This window comes from Myxocyprinus asiaticus, chromosome 16 (genome assembly GCF_019703515.2).
Source record: "Myxocyprinus asiaticus isolate MX2 ecotype Aquarium Trade chromosome 16, UBuf_Myxa_2, whole genome shotgun sequence".
In the NCBI taxonomy this organism is placed as follows: Eukaryota; Metazoa; Chordata; class Actinopteri; order Cypriniformes; family Catostomidae; genus Myxocyprinus; species Myxocyprinus asiaticus.
This window is the reverse complement of record NC_059359.1, coordinates 21,686,042-21,703,312: the sequence shown is the minus strand read 5'-3', so window position 1 is coordinate 21,703,312 and position 17,271 is coordinate 21,686,042. Positions and strand designations below refer to the sequence as shown.

At 36.7% G+C, this 17,271-nt stretch overlaps 1 protein-coding gene across 1 annotated transcript in view; it reads left to right on the top strand.

The window, feature by feature from the left end:
* itga8 (integrin, alpha 8) overlaps positions 1-17,271 on the top strand; it is a 113,813-nt gene that overhangs the window by 51,763 nt on the left and 44,779 nt on the right. Inside the window, exons 14-21 of the mRNA XM_051721639.1 lie at positions 2,982-3,027; positions 6,138-6,245; positions 10,739-10,794; positions 11,774-11,928; positions 13,919-14,056; positions 14,316-14,383; positions 14,599-14,746; positions 16,520-16,612. Coding sequence (XP_051577599.1) covers positions 2,982-3,027; positions 6,138-6,245; positions 10,739-10,794; positions 11,774-11,928; positions 13,919-14,056; positions 14,316-14,383; positions 14,599-14,746; positions 16,520-16,612 — 812 coding nt within the window. The remainder of the gene's footprint in view (positions 1-2,981; positions 3,028-6,137; positions 6,246-10,738; positions 10,795-11,773; positions 11,929-13,918; positions 14,057-14,315; positions 14,384-14,598; positions 14,747-16,519; positions 16,613-17,271) is intronic.

Below are 17,271 nucleotides of genomic sequence, written 5' to 3'. Positions count from 1 at the left end.
GTACTATTTCCCCACTGAAGAAGATATTTTTATTAGGCTAATGATGTAGGAATTTGGTCTGAGAGGTAGACTGGATTTCAGAAGTTGTTGTTTTTCTTTGTTTTATGTTTGTTCAATAAATATATAGGGATCATGATATATCCGTGATGATAGTTTTTAAATATTATGGCTTTAACAGATGCCACAAAAGAAGGAACAGACCACTAACAACACACATACACACTGTCAATAGTTCCACTGTAATCTTGGTCACAGAGAGATTGGTGTACGTATGTGTGTGCACACGCCAACCTGAATATTTAATTATATATCTTAATCTCTTATCTTAATGTATCTTCATCCTGGGGGGGGGGGGGACATTTTTTTTAAGGTTACAAACTGGTAATTACAAGGGTATTATGCTATAAATGTGGTTTATGAGGACATTTCTAGTGTCCCCATAATTCAAACCGCTTAAAAAATATACTAAACGATGTTTTATTGAAAATGTAAAAATGCAGAAAGTTTTTTGTGAGGGTTAGGTTTAGGGGTAGGGTTAGGGTTAGGGGATAGAATCTATCATTCGTACAGTATAAAAATCATTGTGTGTGTGTGTGTGTGTGGATGATGTATTATGTGCTGTCCACCTGGGTGTTCAGACTTTCTTTTGAAATTGAAATTTGAATTTAAATATACTTTTTTTGTTCCCGAAGGGAAACTGGTCTTGGAATCATGGTGCTGTACACCCAGTGGAAATTGCCTTAAGACTACACATGCAGGAAGTACGGCTTCCACTAAAATTTCATAACAAATGCAGCAAAGACAAGTTTAATATACACTACCGGTCAAAAGTTTTGAAACACTTGCCTGAAATGTTTCTCATGATCTTAAAAATCTTTTGATCTGAAGGCGTATGCTTAAATGTTTGAAATTTGTTTTGTAGACAAAAATATAATTGTGCCACCATATTAATTTATTTCATTATAAAACTAAAATGTAATTAAAAAAAAAAAAGTTTTTGAAATTGATGACTTGGACCAAATAATAAAGACAAGCAGCCAATAAGTGCCCAACATAGATAGGAACTCCTTCAATACTGTTTAAAAAGTATCCCAGGGTGATACCTCAAGAAGTTGGTTGAGAAAATGTCAAGAGTACATTTCTGCAAATTCTAGGCAAAGAGTGACTACTTTGAAGATGCTAAAATATAACACAGTTTTGATTTACTTTGGATTTTGTTTAGTCACAACATAATTCCCATAGTTCCATTTATGTTATTCCATAGTTTTGATGACTTTACTATTATTCTAAAATGTGAAAAAAAAAAAAAAAAAAATTATAATAAAGAATGAGTAAGTGTTTCAAAACTTTTGACCGGTAGTGTATGACAAATAATATATAATATACTGTAAATTACATATCACTCTTTGTGAATTTCAAAATTTTATATTAATATTTTATATTAGAATAAAAGTGTTGAATATCACACATCACTATCGTGCTGTTCGAAATCTGCTTTTTCTCTAAATGAATATGTCCAAAGAAGTCTATGAACACACAGCCAATAGAGTCACTTTGAAGCTGTGCCAAGACTATGGCAGATACCAGTAACGTTCAAATCAAGGTTCATTCAATGTTCATTGGACAAGAGGCTCTAAACATGTCATTTTGGGTCCTGCCCCGGATGCCCTGCTTCTCTGGGAGTCTACGAGGGATTCATAAGCGCTCTCTGCATTAAATCTGCATCTGATTGCCTATTGGACATTAGGCTTTCAATCTATATAATTCTGTCTTTTCTGAAAGCACGGCTTCTCTATATGATTATTGGTCATCTTCTCAAATGGGCAGGTCTTCACAGCAAACTGACTATAATTGAAAAAGTTATGTATGTGATTGACAGCAAATGTAAAATGGTCGGCAGCTCAAAGATACATGTGTAGACATTTGCAATCCAATGCTACTTTACTGCAAAAACAGAGGAGCTTAGTCAATTATTTTGGTTTAGAAATGTTACCGTTTAAGCAGCTTTTGGGAGCAACATTGCAGATAAAAAATAAAATAAAAAAAGTATGTGCCTCCCCACTTTTTATAAGCACCAGCCACCATTGCTTACACAAAACATTATCACTCGATTTTAAATCAAATTAAATAAACAATCAATAATAATGGCAAGTAAAAACATAGCCCAATAAAAATTATAGAATATGATATAACTACATTAATTAAAAAAACATTGTAAAACTTAAAACATACAAAATAACAACAAAGTACCTTAAAGAACATTACACAGATCCTAAAATAAAATTTAATTCCTAAAATAAAAACCTTTCAGCATAGTCTCCAAAATTCTCAATTTGGGGGCCTTTTTGGCTTTATTGGATAGGATTATATAAAGAGAGATGAAAGTTATTGTAGAAAAAGGGCTCTAACATTATGCCATGGCTCTGGCGAGCAGACTGTTTTAAGTATACCTTGTCTCTAATCATCAGAATGCATGATTCTGTTCTAGACCCTGAACTTTACATAAGGTCATTTAAAATGCATTATGATGTTAAGCTTTCACTGCAGCACATTAAAATCTCATATAGGTTAAACCACAGTTTCATCGTGCCCACCTTCATTAAGAGCAGAGGGAATTCATTTAGTGTGGCATATTTACCTTTTCTTTAATCAGATATGACTCTCTGCACCACTGAGTAGAATGAGATTAAACCCTCACACATTCTCCATGGCTCTCTAGGGTTTCTCTTTGGCTCTGTTCAGGGACAGCAGGTGATGTAAGATGCGAGACCGGTAGAACGAGAAACAGGTCGACGAATCATTGATGGAGTCTGCTGGAGGCCCAAATCACTTCCAGCTGCAGCGTGCTTTGAAGCTTTATGATCCAGCCTCTCATTTTCTTTCTCTTTTGCTTTCTTCCCCATAACTATTGTAGCAAACACTTTTATGTTTCATATTGTGTAATTCCTCCGCATCTCATTATATTTCACTCTCTTTTACAGATTTGTTGGTCGGTGCATTTGGAGTAAATAAAGTTGTGGCCTACAGGTGAGAAATTTCATGAAATACACCATATAAATACAGAATACAGAATTTTCAAAATACCTACTTGGTAAACTAGTCAAAACAGACATGAAGCACTCATTTTACATTAGTACACATATTACATTGTAGCTACATTGTAATTACATAATAGTTATATGTAATAATGTGTTTCATAAACAGCATGCACTAAGAATGTAGTCACACAAGTAGATTTTTTGTAAAACATAGGAGTACACATTTATTCTTGACGTATGTCCAAACTGACATACAGTTATCTGCCACACACAAACTCGCATATTTTTTCCCCATTAGAGTGAGTGACATAGCAAACACCTGTGTTTGAGGTTTAGCTGGAAGAGAACTTGATACTTATGAAGTTGTTTTTTTTTTTCCTGATCTGTGATATGATAGTAACACATTTTCAAATTACATAAGAGAAAATTTTAAAATTTGTGCCAAGTGAAGCCAATGAAGAATTCCATAGTTTTAGTTGACTTCAGTATGGTCAGTGAACATGATCAGACTTTTGGCATGTCTACGATAAGTAAACAAGACTTCGTTTGTGTTCCAGATCTGGTTTCCCTCAGAAATGTTTCAAAATATTCCCTTTCCCCTTGTATCAAAGCCACCAAATACACACAGGCACATTAAACATGTCCCAGCACACATTCTCAGCACAAGTGGTGTCTCAGTGTCAGTGTTAAAGTGATTAGCTGTAGTGGGCTCTGGTGTATTTGTGTAAGCTAACATTTCCACTGTTAATCCAGTTTGAGTGCTAGTCTCAATAGACTGAAAGAGAGACCGGAGCAGAGCAGGGACTAGCCTCATATTAACTTCTCATTTACTCAGCCTGTCTGATGCTTTGTTAGAATGAAACTCTGAGAGTTTATTTTCTGTTAATTAAATGCGCGGTGAGCAATTTAATGGAATTTTGGAATACTACACATAAATTGTCCCTACTACCCAACAGGTATCACAAAATAAGGGGTTATGAGATTTCACACATTTTTTTTTTTTTTTTTTTTTTTTTGACAATTCTAGGCTCTGTAAACTGCAAAGGGTCGGGGGAATGGCCCATGCATAATTTTTAGCCGATCAAAAAAGCTAGCCAATCAGAAACGCTTTCTGCCTGTCAGTCATTTTGCATATTCAAGTTTGCTGACTAACTTATACAATTTAATAATAAAATATTCCAAACATCCCCCTTGTCTTTCACTGGTTGGACAAACAGATAATCTCACCCCAAATTTATGCAATAGAGCGCAACAGTCTGGTTCCAGATGTAAATATCCCATTAATTTATCCCATAGATGATTTGATTTTCCATGATAGCTTATAAACCTTTAAAGACAGACCTGCCATGAGCTACAAGGTTGTTCATTGATGGTATATACTTCCACTGAAGCCATCCATCTGCGTTACTTCAACTTCACTGTTAAAGAATCATGATTGATAGCAGAATTCATGGTAAACAACTACATTACCCACCAAGGGCTGCTGTGGCTTAGGTGGTAGAGCAGGTTGGCCACTAATCGCAGGGTTGGCAATTGCATGGCAGATCTGCCGTCATTGGTGTGTAAGTGTGTGCGTGAATGAGTCACAGTGTGAAGCACTTTGGAACCGCTAAGGTTAAAAAAGCGCTATATAAGTGCAGACCATTTACCATTTACATTGTACAGCAGAGAAATCAGAGAACTGCATCCAATGAAACCCACAAACTGTGCCTCGAAGCAACCACCCACTCCCATGACGCACTGTGAATGACGTGATCGAGTCAGTCTATCTTCACCTTTAAACTACTTATATATTTTTACATATCGGAATATTTTGCAATAAACTTAAAATATATATTTCTATACTTAGAATCAACAACCTAAAATCAATTGTTTTATATATTCCCATTGTTTTTTATTCAATGACATTGAATGCGAATGCGCAGTGCTTCATGGGATTGTAGTTTGTGTCCTTATGAAAGAAGGTAGATACACAGACTTGTACCTTTGTCTTTATGTCAGATTTTCAAATACTTTTTTTTGCCTCAAAACAAATTTTGTGATGTTGTGATTGTCATCTGAGCTGGTTTGTTTGGTTCATGGCTTACAACTCTTTTATGAAGGATTTTATAAAAATTCTATGGAAGAAATGAATGGGTAAAATACTTCTGACTGCTGAAAAAGTTGGCGGGCACTGTTACGCTCTATTGGTGAAGCCATTATTGCAGTGTCATGCTGGTTGGGATACACAAACAGAGTAATGTTTTGATAGTGGAGCCACTTCATTTATACTTTTCAGGGAAATCAACCTATGAAATACTTACTTAGGCTATACGTCCACATTAATCTAGCTGCATTTGAAAACACAGTTTTCATTTTCAAAACGCTCCATCCACACTTCCATTTTCAGGCATTTTCCAAAAGTTGCTTGTCCACACTGAAACATATGAAAACTCTTAAATTCCCTTATTGCGCATGCGGAAAATTGCCGTTTCATGTACAGTCTGAAACACTTTTGTCCTCGTGTTCCATTGCCATTGAAGAAATGCAATGTGAAGGTTTATCTTTATCAATGCTATTAAAAAGTGAATATCAGCACAACAACGACACTACAACATGGGCCACCATCTTGATTGTTTTGGGTTGAATGGATCACATGACTGCGTCACATAAAAAACAAATATGTCATAGTTTTCAGATGTCTCAGTTTTCCCTGTCCACAATACAACGTGAAGACAGCGTTTTTCAAATTTATCCAGGACAGCATTTTCAAAAAGCTCCTTTTTCACTGTCAAAACCATGGACAGAAGGCAAAACTTAGAGAAAAATACGTTTTCACACAAAAACGTGTTTGTGTGGACGTGGCCTTATAGTTGTCTCTGCATGTTAAATTGGGATATGAGAAAGTGTTTTGACATCCAAAAAATTACACACTTTAACTTTAAACATCAACAACTGGATTTGGTGGATTCTTACCGATTATGTGCTGCTTTTAGTTTAGCTTCCTATTTAACTTCTACAACGTTATTGGGGAAAAAATTATATATCAGTTATATAAGTATCTTTATTTATTTTTGTGATATTATTCTCACTCCATTGCTCCATTGTTTTCCATGTCAGGGCAAGACCAGTGGTAACTGTGGATGCTCAACTGATTTTGACACCCAGAATTCTCAATCCCGAGGACAAGTCCTGCAGCAAACCCAATTCTGATGACATTGTAACCTGGTAAGTGTTCCTGTCACCAATGTTTCGCCAATGTGATTTACTAAAATATACTCTTATGTGCTGGCACAGAGAGTGACCCTCATGTACTACATGCTCAGTTTAACCCTTAAATGTGTACACTTTAACATTTTATACACAAATGAAAGCTTATATTTTAATATATCTGTTCGAGGTTTAGTGTTCAGTTCAGTGGGACAGATAAGTTGATCTTTAGTCCTGGTTATGGGTAGACCAAATTAGTCTGGGCCAAGGAACTATTGCTTATTGGGAGGTTTTAAAGCCATGTGGTGTATATTACCACATTACAGCAGTTTTTTCTTTGTGTTTCTGGATGTTTCAATACATTCTACCAAGCCACACAAACATACACACAACCCTGCATTCTTACCCCATATGTGGATGGATTTTGAGTCCCACAAGCAGTTTTGGGCCCCATGACTGTAAACATGTTTGGCTGCTTGGGGTGCATGTGCCTGTGTGTTAGGCTTGGCGTGGGGAAGAAAGGACTAGAGGTTTTGGAGAGACAAACGAAAAGAACTGAAGTGTGGAATTCTGCAATAACAAGAGAGTAGCTTAGTAAAATAAATGAACAAACTGTGGTTGGAAGTAGAGAGAGACAGAGAGAAACACTGAGACACAGTGACGAACAGAGAGACAGAACAAGACAGAAAGAAACAGACAAAGACAGAGACAATGAAAGACTGAAAGCCCCTTGCTCCCCAAAGTGATTTCAGTAGTAGAAGTGTGGTTCTACACGTGTACATATTCACTGGTTTGGATAGACTTTGAAATATGCAATATCAAAATATTGACAGCATAAAACATAAACCCTTTTACGTATGAAAATCTTGACAAACCTACATATGTTTACAAACACTTTGAGATACATAGAATGATGAATTCCTGGACTATATAGGTACATTATATTGATTTTATTTAGATATGTCTGAAGCAGTAAGAGAAGTGTGGGTAGCATGCCATTCCGAACACCGCCATTTTCTGGAGTGCTTTTTGGCATTTTTACGCAAATCCTGTGAATTTTATATTCAAAGTGGATAGCGACAGCCTGCCGGCTGTTTATTGTTTTGGAGGATGAGGGTTTAAGAGATTTAATGTGCATTGCAATAAATATGCAGCCAATGGGGACAAGTTCTTTTAATTAGTCAACCTCCAAACTACACTTTGGGAAATGTTTAATGTTACTTGAATTGGTGCTATTTAGTGCATTTCTATCTTTATAGTGTAGAAGGCTTTGTTTGGAAAATTTTAACAAGGCATTATTGTTACATATTGTTTTGTTTTCCTTCTTAAAAAGGAAATAAATGCATTTTGATTGGAAAAGAAGTATATATAAAGTCAATTTCAGCATTTAAAAAATCTGCGATTAATCGCGATTAAATATTTTAATCGACTGACAACACTCATTTTATTTAAAACCGTGTTTGCCTAATCTTTGATTGGGTAGGCAAGACTCACGTTTGGGTGGGCTCAGCCCACGTCTGCCCATGCCTACATCCGGCCGGGACCACCATCCAAATTCTGATCTTAACGCTCAAGCCAAACCACACACACACACACACACACACAGGGTGCCATTAATAGCCTGATGAGTGGGCAGTAATCACAGATGGCAGAAGGGCTGCAGGGTAGCAAGAGTTCCAATGGGGTCAGAACGTGTCACAGGGGAGGAGTACTAACGAGACATCATTAAATTATGAAGCAAGGCCACTTCCTCCCGTAAATAAACAAAAAACTCTTTCTCCTTTGCCCTTTACCATACAGCACACACATGACTCTGATATTTTGCTGTAAATTTTAAAATGTACGACTACCTGTAGGGGTCACGGCATAGATTGAATGGTTACAGCACAATACACAATGTTGGATTCCACCAGGAATGTTGTTCATGAGGCAAAGCATCCAGCTGTTTATCATGAATTTAAACTCAGACATTCTCAATGCTGTGTAAGTGTGTGTGTGGAGAGGGCTAATGGGGTGTTTCTGATTAGACATATTTAGACTGCATGGAACTCTATGCAATGCTATGCATAGAATTGGACCTTTGGGCCATTAAAACTGCAGTTGGAACTCCCTGAGCACAGATATCATTACAGGTTCCACAGAACGGAAATACAGTTATTGAACACCAGCTGGAGAGGTGCGAGCATGTTAGAATAAGCGTTTTATTTTAAACATTCTTTCTAGGCTCTCACCTCACAGCATGTGTGTGTGTTGTTTGTCAAAGAGTGTGTTTACATGCATGATCTTACACTGATTAATAACCCTGCAATGTGTAAGGTGAAGTTTATGACCTTTGTGTGGAAAGAATTTGATATTTTATCGAGTAAAGTTCAAATAGTTTAACCTGATTCACCACACCTACAGTACTGTGCAAAAGTCTTAGGCACATAATATGTTTCACAAAAACATTTGTCTTAAGATGGTTATTTATATCTCTTGTGTCAATGGGAAATATAAATTTTAGACAAACATTCCTTTTGCAAATAGATTAGAATAAAATAGTAGAACAGGGAGCCCTGCAACAGATGGCATGGTCTCCATAGTGCCCACCACTGAACTTTGAGTCAGTCTGGGATTACATGAAGAGACAGAAGTAATTGAGAAAGCCTTAATTGATAGAAGAACTGTGGCATATTGTCCAAGAAGCTTGGAACATCCTATCTGCCAAAAAACAAGAAAAACTGTGTCCAGGTGTACGTAGGAGAATTGGTGCTATTTTGAATGCAAAGGTGGTCAAACCAAATATTTATTTAGCTTTTTTATGTTTACTGGACTTTGTATGATGTTAATTTATCAATGAAAACTATTTATTGCATTATTATTTAAGAAATCCTCATTGTGCAACATTTTTCACAAGTGCCTAAAACTTTTGCACAGTACTGTATATTTTTGCCCAATATCCCGATTTAACTCTGCGTGTGTACATTACATGCAGGCTTATTCAATGTGTGCATGCCTCATAAATGTCTGTTTATGTTTTGATGTCAAAACTGGAGAAAAAACTGACCATTTAAAAATCTAAATTAAACTCGATTTTCTTGTGTCAGGTTTTTATAAGGAGCTGATTTGTTTTAGCAACATTTTATCAGCAACAGCACACTCAATAGCATGCTCTAAATCCCCAGTCTTGGTTTTATTTGTGTTTAAGGCTAAGGTGTTAAAGGCTTGTGTTTAGGGCTAGTTTTAAAATAAAGCCCAATGGCAACAAAATTGCCAGCTTTAGATTCCAGCAAATGAATTGTGTGGGTCATAGCCGTGGGAGACAGGACGTCCTGTGCCATGACGATATTGGATAACAGTATGTGTGGGTATTTGCGGATTCAACTTTAGACTTCATGAGCAACATGTAGTTCCATTTAATTTAATATGTGGTTTCAGTATGTTAGAGAATTTAACAAACAATACAGTGTTTGTAGGAGAATTTCACCCCCTTTCTTGACATGAACAGGAAGTTGTTTTGGCTATTGCTTTGGCCACTCTAACTGCTGGCCTCTATTACCAGACAATTAGAGATGAATGGAGGAGAAGAAAGACAGAAGAGGCTGAAAGACTAATTCGATTAAGTCATTAAATGTTGAGGAGCACAGAATCTCACAGCATTACATGTCTCCATTCAGCTGTGCATACAGTGATGGAGTGCAGGGTTATTCAACTGGCAGCCCATGGGCCAAATCCAGCCCGTTTGAAAATGTCAGTGGCCTGCGTGAGGTTGTCAGTTGTCTTAGAAGCTGCTTACACTGAACTCATTTTGTGTCTGTTCATGCTGTTTTTAAATTGTGTTACTATGTAAACTCACGTTAGATGAACGTTGTGCCATGTCTCGATGTTTTTACAGTGTCTCGTTCAAGAGCGCCCTGTTTTTTAGACTCTTTCAGAGATTGCGCTACGAATGATCATTATCCATCATTTTGACGGAATGGGAAGATTAAAGAACTAAAATCATGGAAACAGAAAAGTTCTGTTCATTTATTTGGTCAAGAAAACATCGATTTGGAAAGTCAAAAGTTTAAATCATAACATATATAACAAACTTGGATTTGTGTAACGTCTGATACAACTTCACCAACAAACATGGTGCATAGAGAGAGGAATTTTCTCCATTTATAACAAACTTCAATGTTGTTGTTTAATAACAATTTTATTATCAGTCTTAATTACTCTCTCATAAACACAGATGTTTTATTTATTTTTAGTAAACAAATGTTATAGACCTGCTGTAACACGTTATTCTTGGCCCGCATGCCCCGAAGATTTTTCCATCTGGCCCACTTGTCAATCAAGTTGAATAGCCCTGATGTAGTGCATACGCACTCCATTCTTATAAACTATCCTCTTGCTTTGTTATGTTAACACTGCTTATATGTTGTCATTACTTGTTTAAATTATGCTGTACTGAATAATCTCTCTCTCTCTCTCTCTCTCTCTCTCTCTCTCTCTGTCTCTCTCTCTCTCTCTCTCTCTCTCTTTTGCAGTCTATCAATAAATGTGTGTGCTAAAATCTCTGGGATTGGAATCCCTGATTCTGTTGGTAAGTGCATCAGTTTTTATAATTCACAAGGTGAACACTGTTAAATTCACTAATAAAAGCTAATTTTAAAAAATGCGTGTTTCCCATGGTCATGGGGATCCTGGAAATGTCAGTGGATTTTAAAATGGTTATTTCCAGGCATCGAAAGTCATGTAAATTACTAAAATATATAGAAATTCATGGAAATAATAATAAAAAAATAATAATAATAAAATCACTGAGCACTTTATTAGGAACACTGTGGTCCTAATAAAGTGCCCGACGTGGTCTTCTGCTGTTCTAGCACATTCGTCTCAAGGTTCGACGTGTTGTGCATTCTGAGATGCTATTCTGCTCACTACAATTGCACAGAGGGGTTATTTGAGTCTTAAATGATATTGTGTTTCTCCATACATTAAAGATCCCACACAACTTATAAATGTTGCTTCATCAAAAAAATTCACAAATCCCATGGCTAAAACAAAACAAATGATATCACTGTGCAATAGCTATTATCTGCGTTGGGTCCCTTAAAAGATCTCTGTAACATTTTATTGGTGTCACAGGAGACACATCTATTTGTTTTTACACTAAGCTTAAAGCAGTTTACCCCGTGTGTGTGTGTCTGTGTGTGTGTGTCTTATCACTTGTTGCACATTTGTGCTTAAATGGTCTTAATAATGGCCAAAATGGAGAATGTGCCAAACTCACTTAAACCGACTGCCAATAAAGCCTCTTTCTCAGCCTTTTTAAAAGCAGGCCTGTTAAAAACTGAATGCATATGGTTTTAGAGATAACAAATAATAGGTGTACATGTGTTTTCTGTGTGAGAAACACAAACTAAATGCATGTTTATGTGTGTGAGGGTGCGCATTTGTTGGAAACTGCATTTGTGTTGTTCAGAAGCTCCATTCATTAACCTTAAGAGCGTGCAAGTTTTATGGTCCAAAACTCATTTGTTCCAGACAATAGCATGCCTTTCTTTCTCTCTCTCTTTCAGCTCTGAGAATGGACCTGCAGTTGGATTGGCTGAAGCAGCGTGGAGCAGTCAAGAGAATCTTGTTTATGGACTCTAACCAGCACCACAGAATCCAAAATTTGGTTCTGGGTCAGGAGGACCGCCAACATTGCCACAACTTCTCAGTTTACCTGCGGGTGAGCCTTATAGTCCACACACAGCATATACCACTGCTGTACTGGGCTGGTTCCTCATGAAAAATTATTGTCCTATTTTCTCTATAACTGAACCCATGGGAAATTGAATTGTGTCAAACCAAGCTCCTAGTAGAACACAGCTCATATGGACAGAATAAGTGATGTGAGAACTAAGACATTTCCACCCCTCTGTGAGTGTCTCTCAAAAAGGAGATTAAAAATTCTGCTATGCTGAGGTGACTCATGAATGCAGTCTTAAAATTTTCTGTGTGTTCATATGATATCACAGGCCATGGGAAATTATTTTCTTTGCCAACTACGATAGAGTCACAGGCAAAATGACTTATTATCACTATGATATATGGCAGGTCTAAAGCAAAAATATCATGAGAGCAGAGATAATGTTGATAATAATATACATTAAGATTGTAAGCCTATGATATTTGAAGGCAGGAGTAAAATAGTTTAATAAGTATCTTAGGGAATTTGTGTGTGTGTGTGTGTGTGCGTGCGTGCGCGTGTGTGTGCTTAGCTATATTTTGGGGAAACAATTGCCCCCAAAAGAGAGCTAAATCTGACAAAACCTCCCTTTGAGCACATTCAGGGATGTCTTCAAAATGAAAATCGATTCATAAGCAAATACTGTTTTGCAGAAAGTGGACTTTTAAATGAATATTTCAGGTTCAATGCAAGTTAAGCTCAATCGACAGCATTTGTGGCATAATACAGATCACGACAAAATACATTTTGACTTGCCCCTCCTTTAAAAAAAAGTGAGGTACTTACAATCGAAGTGAATGGGGCCAATCAGTAAATGTTAAAATACTCACTATTTCAAAAGTATAGCCACAAGATATAAACAGTTTGTGTGTTTACATGACTTCAGTGTGATAAAATCACTTACCTTATCTGTGTAAAGTCATTGTCAATTTGACAACTTCATTGCCATGATAATGTAAGGTCAACAAATCCTAAAACCCTAAATTGACTGTAAAAATGACGATTTAAACAAATTTACAGCTCAAATAATAACAGAAGAATGAATGTAAGTGCTTTTAAAAGATGATTAGCTTCACATTTCTTCCTTTAAACCCTCCAAAAATTTGTCCCATTCACTTCTATTGTAAGTGTCTCATTGTAACTTCGATTTTTGCTTTTTTTAAAGAAAAGGAGGGACATGTCCAAATTATTTTTGTTGTGGTCAATATTATGCCACAAATGCTGTCGATAGAGCTTAACTTGTATTGAACACAGAATATTCCTTTAATAGTAGGGTAAGAGAGTGAGTTTTAGGTTAGTTTACAGGAATTATAAGAATTAGCTTAGCTTATATAAAAAACAGTATAAGTCTGTGTTATGTCCCCATTTAGATAACCAAGTAAACATGTATGTGAATGTACAATCGCTTTTCCACCACTGGGCCGAACGGTTCTCATTGCGGAAATGTTCAGCTCTGTACTGATCCAGGCTCATTGGCACGATTATGGTTTATTTTTCCACTGTGGTGCTGCAAACTCAGGATTGGAATGGACTGACTGAGCAAGTGACCAGTCGTGAGTTGCCACATACTACAGAAGTTCCACCAGCACAGTTGAGTACAATTAGCTAAATGTGCAGAGAAATCCGGTTCAGGAACGTTTTTTAAATGTACCATATCAAAAGGCTGCTGGAACAGTTACTTACCATGCTAATAAACGTTCGGCCTGATGGTCCAAAAGCAGCTTATGTGTGCAAAACCACAAAAATGTATGCAATTATTTTATATTTTGTTCTAGGCCCTTTCGAAGCATGCTTGTAAAGAAAACTTTGTTTCATTTGATGTCAAGAATGAATGTGAAAGGAAGAAAATAAAAAAAATGAATAGACAATTTTACAATATAATGTACAAGGAAGATGGGAGAGAGAGGAGAGAGGGAACCCTGTGTGTAGCATCTAGTAATTCACTCCTGTTTGTAACCCACCTCTCTCTCTGTCTCTTGTTTCTATTTAGAATGAGGGGGAGTTCAGGGATAAATTGAGTCCCATCAGCGTGGCACTGAACTACAGTCTGGATCAGAACTTCTCCCCTCCTGGATTACAGCTGCGGCCCATTTTAGACCACTATAGCAAGACCTTCCACCATGAGCAGGTTTGCATGCACTAATTAGTGTTTATCATTGTTTGTATGTGGCTGCATGCATGAATCTGTTCATGTGCACATTACATTGATAAGGAAGGCATGACATGTGGCAAGACAGTATAATTGATTTGTGAGCATCTTGTTACTGATAAACATCCGATGTAAACAGAGTTAAAGGTAGAGGGAAAACATGAAGACTTTAGGATCTGTTCTGTGTACAAATGAACCAAAAGTGGCAAAGAGAACATGTTTTTTTCTTCCTCTTCAGGCAAACATCCTGTTGGACTGTGGGGAAGACAACATATGCATCCCAGATCTCAAACTTTCTGCTACAATGTGAGTCAATGCATGCATTTGTCTGCCATTGAGTAACTTTGTATATTTGTTTTAATTTATGTGTAGTGTTGAGTCACATTTATTTGTAGTCTTGCATTTGTTTTTGTTTTAATAGCATTGTCAACATATGCCTATTTATAGCCTCAAGTATTCAGACAGCAAATATGTTGAAATCAACAAGTGATTTTAAACGCATGTTTCATTTCTTTGTATAGGGATCAAACAGAACTTATAATTGGGGATGACAACTTGCTTATGTTGACCATTAATGCAGCTAATCAAGGTGAGGGAGCGTACGAGGCGGAGCTTCACGTGACCCTCCCACCAGAGGCGGACTATATTGGTGTGGAGCGCAAACGTGAGGTACACAACACATTTCCACCTCTCAAGGAATTTGTAGCAGATACATAGCCAAAAACAAGGCTTTGGGTGTACCATGGGAAAACATGGTGTTCAAGAACTGAAGCAAAATAAAGTGACATGTACTGTTAACAACCATTACATTAATTGGTTTTTTGTTCTGAATTCTTTATAAATGACTCAACTAAAATTACTTAACAAAACCAATTAATAGCAATAAAAGAACTACAATTAGCTTTTCTCAAATGGACAAACGCAATTATGAATAATGACACCGAAAACTTAACTTGGCTGCATGAACTTCATCTTGTGTTCTCCGTGCCTGTTGAGAGAGCACGCAGGTAACCTGAGACAGCCTTTGTTATACACTGGGTGTTTATATAAATCCTGTTATCAATATATTGAAATGTCATTATCAGATCAATCTATTTTTACATCCCTACATACTATTAATTGACCTCAAAAATGATTTTATTTGGGTGTGCAAGCTTACGTTTGGATGGCATTTGCACACCCTGACACACATGTCTACGACACTGATATGTAGTGTGCTGTCACTGTGTGTGTGCTTATGTAGGTCTGGCTGGGTGTTTGGATATGAAAATTGATCTGATAAATATTGTACTAAGTTAGAGTTCTCTATAATGTTTTCATTTATAGTTGCACTGATTGCAGAATGTCTATGTCAGTCTATCTCTCTCTCCACTGTGTTTAGATTATGACTCACTCGATGTGTCCTTTTTCTCCAGAAACCTGGTCATGCATGAGTTTATTTTGGTTTAGTGGGCACCCATTTAGTTATTACAATGAATAAATATTTTACGTATGCTTAATATTAATACGAAAGGCAATATCAAAAAATAAAAATAAGTTTTGCTGCTGGGTGCAACGGTTTAACGTGTGCTCAGGTCTTGTGAAATATCAGATTTACTAAACTTCTCTAAATCTGTAATCCATTTCTGGCCAAGAGTTAAAAACACAAACATGAGCTCTGCAGTGTCTTTGATATAGTTATGAGGCAGGAATGCAGTGAATGTTGATCTAATTACAGGCGAGGTTTCATTTAAAGCATAGTCGAAAACATGCCACATGTCTAGGTGTACTCTGTAACGCACTGCCAAGATTTTACAAACTGCTTATCTCATTTCATACCGTACAACTCTACACATTCACTTATCTTCATTCATATCTTTAACTGTCATTCGATCATTTCACCATTCTGTTCTTGCATCTCTGCAAACATGCTGCTTCTTCCCGGATTATCAAATAGACACTGACGCTCTACTGAACTGACCGCAGAGTTTGTGATTGCTCTTTCTCTCTGACAGTTATTAGCTTAACAGATGCAGTATATAGCTGGTAATTGCAGAGTGGCTCTAATGCGATTTGCACGGCTACATTATCTGCTCTCCTGGGACATACTGGTTATGGTTTTACATTTTTTTGGTGAAAGGAAATGGTTGCCAGAGAATGGAGATGAAGAAAAAGAGAGATAGATTTAGGGATGCTAGACGAGATGACAGGGGGAAGGCCTCAGTGTTGTATGGTGCGATTTTTATCAGAGAATTCATCTTGTTTCTTCTCTCCCTCTCCTCCTTTCATTTCCTTTCCTGCCTCCCTGCCTCACCTTGTTTTCACTGGCTTGTTTTAGGTTGGAAGTGTATATACCCGGTTTTGTGTTCATTAATCATTCAGCATGGTGTGTATTAACACAAAGAGCTATCAAAGCAAAGATAATGAAGTGTTTACATCTCTCTCCTGCTCTGTCTCTTTTAGAATCTTCAGCGTCTGAACTGTGAGCACCGGACAGAGAATGAGACCAGACTTGTGGTGTGTGACCTTGGAAACCCAATGATGGCTGACACAAATGTAAGAAACATGTCATACAAACTCTATATATGTCATGTATATTAGTGATTGAGTGAGTGAGTGAACGAGTAAGTAAGTGAGTGAATTAAGTAAGTGAATTACTGAGAAGGTGAATGAATAAGTGAGCGAGAAAGTGAATGAATGCATGACTGATTAAATGAGTGCTTGAGTGAGTTAATGAATGATTGAGTTAGGGAGTGAATAAATACATGTGAGAAAGTGAATGAAATGAGTGATTTAATGAATTAGTAAGTAAGAGAGTAAACAGCTAAATAAATTAATAAAGAAGTTAATGAATGAGTGAATAAGTCAATGAGAGGGTAAATGAATGAATGAGTGATTCAGTGAATAAATGAATGTATGAATATTTTAGTAAGTGAGTGAGTGAACAACTGATTGAGAGTTAATGAATAAGTGATTAATGAATGAGTGTATGAACAAGTTAGTGAGTGAGTGAATGAATGAATGAGTAAATTATTAAGTCAGTGAGCGAGTGAATACATAAATGGATGAATGATTTAATGAATTAATGAGTGAATGAATAATTGAGCATGGGAGTGATTGAATGAGGGAGGGAATGAATACGTGAGTGAGAGAGTGAATGAATGAGTGATTTAATAAATTAATAAATGAGCAAGAGAGTGAATGGCTGAATAAAT